Raw genomic sequence first — 5,543 nt, 5'->3', positions numbered from 1 at the left:
AAGAGGAGGAAGAGGAAGAAAACTATGAGTCTCTTCCACAGATATCTATAACAGATGCTTTGGAGAGTCTATATAAACTCCGGCTTTTCGAGGAGCAGCAGGTGGATGGAAATAAGGCCTTAATCCAGCAACTTCTCTTCCATGAGAGGACCCTTTTGAGAAAGAAGGTTAGCAGACAGCAGCAGAGTGATATACGAGACTTCTTTTGTAATTAGATGACGTCTATATATATATTTATGGCAGCAAGCTCGTATAATCCGATATAAGCAATACTCCGTTATAAGCAATTTCCGCGACCTGCCGAAATAGTTGCTTATAACGGGGTTTTACAGTAGTTACCATTGTCGTCCTTAGACTAGAGCACGGGGTCCGGAGTAATATTCCTGTGGTCGTTGATTGGGGATGAATGATTATTCCCCCACTTTCGCAGTGCAAGTACACCACGGGGGGCTGTCTACCCTACAGAGTCCCCGGTGTACAAAACTTTTCTAGTCTAGCGAGTATGCAGTAGTAGGTGCATTGGTACCTGCTGACGGATTGACGTGTTTGTATATCGTCCAACTGTTGTTTTCTAGCTTTGCTTGTGTATATATGCAGCTGGATGAGACAGGAATTAGTGTATATTTGTTCGCCTGAGCTGAGTGTGACTCATTTTTAGTCGATACGAATATTACTTTTTTTTTTTTTTTTTTTTTTTTTTTTTGGCCCCTATTGAGTAATTTGTGCATGGAGGAATGTTGGCATCTGTTGTTAATTGGAAATTGAGAATTAAGAGTTAGTAGAAGCAAGCAAACCCCGAGCAATGCAGTAAAATCAGAGCGTTTTCAGTCTTTCCGCCAACTCGAGCACGGTCTCTGCGTTTCTGACATCAGTGGGAAGAAAAAAACCCGCCTTTATGCTACTGGTTGGCTTTGATCGCCGTTTATCACCACGCAAAGGCCACTTGCCAGTTGGAAAATCGTAGTTCTGAAAGACAACTGGCCTCACGTTGGCTTCACCTGGTTTCCCAAGGCACAGAATACTACTAGACTGTGCACATACGATAGATGGTAACGGTTCATGGCTCGTCCTCCAAAGTAGACTAGCGCTGGATGAGGACGAGCGGAATTGGTGATCCCAATAGTATTCCACGCATTCGATGACGGCTTTCTACACCTTCTTTGGTGCGTGGTCGGTTTTGATGGAAGTTGTAACCACAGGTTCTCCGCCGAGAGCGTATTTATACGGTGCCCATTCGTTAGCTACATTGACGTCCGGTGGTTCACTGTACTCCTCAGGCAACTGGAAACGGGCGAGAGGTTTTCCAGCCATGCCTTCGAGTGCTGCAAGGTAGTACCCGGCATCCTGCTTGTTAGCAACTGACGGATTGAGCGTTTTGATCATGTACCTGACAAACAGCCCTCCAAGAGACCCTGGCACCCCACCGTTCCAGTCCGCGTGTATATCATCGACGTTGTAGTAGACCAGAAGGGCGAATCCCAAGATCAGGATGCGGATGCCTATTGCAGACGGAAACTTCTCTCGTATGGCGTCGAGGTCTTCCCGCAATAGGCATCTCCTGGGGTTGATGCGCCTTGCAATGGGATCCGGCAGTATGGCCCTGTCAGACCAACACCTGCGGAATCTGGGTACGATGTGTAGTTCTCTTCCTGCGATATGGGTTGGGGCTATTGTAGTATTGTTTGTCTCCCATACAACCCATATAAGCTTACCATTTGCATCCTTTTTCACGGACACATAAGGTTGATTTGACAGTGCTGGGTGGTGTGTTATAATAAGCTGTTCGTTCTCGGGGCTTACATGCTCTTCCTGAGAGGCGCGTACAGCAGCCTATTCTGGAGTTCCCCATTCTGTTGATTTCTTGTTGACTGCTATGCGTTAGTCGAGGAAGATGGGAGTGAAGAGGTTCTGCTCACAGGAAACACCGTATTGTACGACAGACAGCTCTTTGTCAAGACCTTTGTCCCAGTCTAGCATGGATTGGGGTATTTGGGGGATAGCTGTAAGACATGGCGTTAGTGTTCAGTGTTGGTTTGGGGGTTATATTGTTGGTTGTGTTCTGGTTGTGTTCTGGTCAGCATTCTTGGTGAAGTAGAAGTAGAGCAGGCAGCAAGCGGAGGACAACACAGGTATTCTGTACACTTATCTACTATACTGTCGCCTGTCATCACATATGACAGCCACGTGATCGGGACTAGACTCATAGTCAAAGGCGGTGTGGAAGGGCAGCAACAGCACAGCCATAAATTCCAATTATTTGGAGTCAGAGAGTCAGACATGAGGATATTATAGTACTACTAATAGAATTAATAGTAATGTAATGTGATGCTATGTATTGTTTTATTTTTCTTCTTGGCCTGTAGGATCATGTCTGTTAGAGCCGCTGTTGTGGCGACTCAAAAAAGAAAAAAAAAAAAAAAAAAAACGGGGAAAAAAAAAAAAAAAAAAAAAAAAAAAAAAAAAAAAAAAAAACCGAGGGTCCAGACTGATTGGGCCGGATTTGCTGGTTTGGTTCGGTACGGGTGTGTATTTTATTTGTACTTGACAGTATTGAAGATGTTTATGATGATTTTATGGGAATACACAATCATAATATCTAAAGAAGGTCTATTATTGACGGAGTACTACTGTCAATTAAAGACTAATATAACTAGAGAGTAGTTACTTGTATCTATACTTGTGAATTAGTAAGGCGCTGCATACCGTAAATACCCCTGTAATGCCGATACAGCATCACAACCGTTTCTCCTTTCTTTTTCGTTCTCCTCCACTTTTCCTTCCATCCTCTTCTTTTCTTCCTCTTCTCCATCCCTCCTCTTCCTCTTTTTCTCTCTCTCCAACCCTTTTTTTCTTCACTTCTTCGTCTTCTTCACTAAGACGGAGTATTGACTTCTCTTTTTTTCTCCTTCCTCTCTCTCTCCTCTTCTCTCCGCCTCTTTCCTTTTCCCGCACTCAACGAGCTTTTCACTAAGTGTCGTTGCCTGTCGTGGTCGGGGTTTTTCACCAACCTCAACACACTGGTTGACGCGAGCAATAGAACAGCACAAAACAACACCAATCTATTCTCGTCTGATATCCCTTTTTTCTTCCAGTTGCCACGAATTTGCTTCTTTCGTGTCTCTCACCGTCGCCAATTGTCCTTGAGTCCGCTGACCGTCCGTCCGCCCCCCGTTCATACGCGTCGGTTATAAAAAAAAAAAAAAAAAGTCGGCAAGGCCACACCAATCTCGCCAAACGATCGTCGTTTGAGAGCCACACGCAGCTTCTCGCATACGCTAAATCAAATATAAATAAAAAAAGAACACTTTTCGCCTCCGACCGCTACTTTCACTCTTTATATTTTGGTTTACTTGTTTTTTCCTTTGCGTCGTCTTCAGTCGATCTGTGTGGTTGAATTCTGCATCTCCATATGTTTTTCGACTAAAGAGACATTCACTGGACAAGAGACAGAGTCGCGGCTCATTGAGCAACGCTCTTCCCTCCCAGGATCAGGACCTGGCGGACGTGTAGACGGTTGGTGCTCTTTTTCTTTTTATCATCCCTTCAATTGCATTTGTTTCAATATACTGACGAAAGAAAAGCTCTATTAGAATCCGTCTACCGCCCCGTCCTGAACTGGCGATCTTCCCCCACCCCTCTCGCCATTATGCCGTCGTTCTTCGCCCCGGGCCTCCAGGGCCTGCCTCCTACTCCTCCTCACATCCTCGGTGGTGCTGGAATGGAAAATGAACCTCCTTTCTACGTGGTCGGACAGTCTGCGTTCCCTCCCCGTTACTCTCAGAACGGTTGTGAGTTCATCGAACAGTACTCTCAGTCCACCGGTTATGCGAAAACCGGTCCGATGAACCTGCACGCGCAGTCCGCCCACCCCAGAGATCTGGCCTCCGCCACTGCCGCTGCCCATCCCGCGATGGCCCCCCAGTTCTCCCAGCCCATGTTCGGTCCGATGGCCACCGCCAACGTGCTGCCCCCCATCCGGAACAACGTCCAGCTCCCGCCGATGGAGAATGCGATCTCGCAGCAGTACGGTCGACAAGACATGATGGCGCCCTCGGACCGATTGCGGAAGGAGGAAAAGCCCACTGGAGGTGTCGCCGCCTATTTGGACTACGAGATGGACCAGATGTCCGACTTTGTGGCTGAGATGGCCCAGGGAATGTATGATTTGTACATCACCAAGATCAACCTATCTGATATTGACTTCGCTCGAAGCGTCTGCCCAGGAACCTCGGTCCCGCCTCAATTCCGGAAATACGTCTATCAGATCTTATCCTCGACCCGTCTTCCCAGCTCCACCATCCTTTTGGGCCTTTACTACTTGGCCTGCAGAATGCGCATGCTTTCTGCCAAGAAGGTCTACGCGGCGGGCAGTGGCCAAGTTTACCGCATGCTCACTGTTGCGCTCTTGCTGGGAAGCAAGTTCTTAGATGACAACACCTTCCAGAACAAATCGTGGGCCGAGGTGAGCAACATTCCCGTGGCGGAGCTGAACTCTATGGAACTCGACTGGCTTTTTGCGTTCGAGTGGAAGATCCATGACCGGATCCACGACAAGCAAGATGGATTCGACTCGTGGCTTTTGCATTGGAAGACATGGCGTACCAAAGCAGCCGTTCGCGCTCAGGAGTCGCGTACCGTTCTGGCACCCATTGACACCAATATCACTCGTGGCCCCATGATCAGCCACAACAGCAGCCGTAGCAGCAGCAGCAGCAGCAACAAGCAGCCTCTCATGTCGCCCGAAGGTCCGATTCCCCCGCAATACCAGCGACGCTCGCCTCTTGAAAACTCGTGGCTCAACCCAACGGCATCGGAGTATTCGCCGCCATCTGCTCCTCAGAGTGGCCCGACGACGCCTGATTACTACTCCGCCAATCCCTGGGCATACGCGAATGCTCCGTACTCACGCGCGTGGATGCCGCCCCAACAATCGTATCTGCCGCCGTCGACGTCGCGATCGCAAGTCCCGTCCTATCATCACACACCTTCCTACGGTTTGCCATTTGCTCAGAGCGTGTGGACTGGACACGGTTCGTCCTGCGCTTGCATGTACTGTGCCAAGCAAATGGATCACTACATGTTTTCCAACGCATTTGGCGCAATGCAGCCGATTATGGCTTAAAATGTTGCTTCTTTGATCGCTTACTGCTTACAGCGGTAAAATTCATTGCTTATTGTGCTTTCTTTGTTTATTCTTTTCTATCCGAAACTCTTCAAAATTCTTTCGATATCTCGGTTATGCTTTTTCTTGTTCTATTGTCTGCGCTTCGATGATACCGATTTTCTTGTTCAATTGCCGTTTTTGTGACTATTTCCGCATTTTGCTCCATTTACGGGTTTCCAACGCGCCGCTCCGCGTCGGCCGACAAAAGTATTCTTGTGTGTTTTTGGCAATGTCCGCGAAGCGAAAATTGACAAAAGAGAAAAAAAAAAAAAAGAAGAAAAAAACACATATCTTTTTTCTCCCCTTTTTTTTTTTGTGTTTTGTTCCCGCTGGGAATCACGCAAAGCCTGCCGCAGCTCCTCTCCATGTGTTTATGATA

At 47.6% G+C, this 5,543-nt stretch overlaps 2 protein-coding genes across 2 annotated transcripts; one reads left to right on the top strand and one right to left on the bottom strand.

Annotated features, from left to right (window-relative positions):
- Positions 1–919: 919 nt before the first annotated feature.
- ASPGLDRAFT_81408 (uncharacterized protein) lies at positions 920–2,098 on the bottom strand. The gene is made up of 2 exons (XM_022550113.1): positions 1,917–2,098; positions 920–1,757 (listed from the first exon to the last, which is right to left on the bottom strand). Exons 1-2 carry the CDS (start codon positions 1,975–1,977, stop codon positions 1,150–1,152), a joined length of 669 nt encoding a protein of 222 aa, XP_022402436.1. The 5' UTR covers positions 1,978–2,098; the 3' UTR covers positions 920–1,149.
- Positions 2,099–3,189: 1,091 nt separating this feature from the next.
- Positions 3,190–5,462, top strand: ASPGLDRAFT_169182 (putative cyclin-like protein (Clg1)). The gene is made up of 2 exons (XM_022542686.1): positions 3,190–3,513; positions 3,582–5,462. Exon 2 carries the CDS (start codon positions 3,647–3,649, stop codon positions 5,120–5,122), a length of 1,476 nt encoding a protein of 491 aa, XP_022402435.1. The 5' UTR covers positions 3,190–3,513; positions 3,582–3,646; the 3' UTR covers positions 5,123–5,462.
- The last annotated feature ends 81 nt before the right edge of the window (positions 5,463–5,543 follow it).

The sequence above is a fragment of the Aspergillus glaucus genome, assembly GCF_001890805.1.
Source record: "Aspergillus glaucus CBS 516.65 unplaced genomic scaffold ASPGLscaffold_7, whole genome shotgun sequence".
Classification (NCBI taxonomy): Eukaryota; Fungi; Ascomycota; class Eurotiomycetes; order Eurotiales; family Aspergillaceae; genus Aspergillus; species Aspergillus glaucus.
Note: the sequence above shows the minus strand (reverse complement) of the source record. Positions and strands in the feature narration are given on the sequence as shown.

Coding starts and splice junctions, on each gene's coding strand:
- ASPGLDRAFT_169182 (XM_022542686.1), top strand. CDS start 3,647: ATGCCGTCGTTCTTCGCCCCGGGCCTCCAGGGCCTGCCTCCTACTCCT.
- ASPGLDRAFT_81408 (XM_022550113.1), bottom strand. CDS start 1,977: ATGCTAGACTGGGACAAAGGTCTTGACAAAGAGCTGTCTGTCGTACAA. Junction 1,758..1,916: donor CGTACAATACGGTGTTTCCT/GTGAGCAGAACC, acceptor CACACCACCCAG/CACTGTCAAATCAACCTTAT.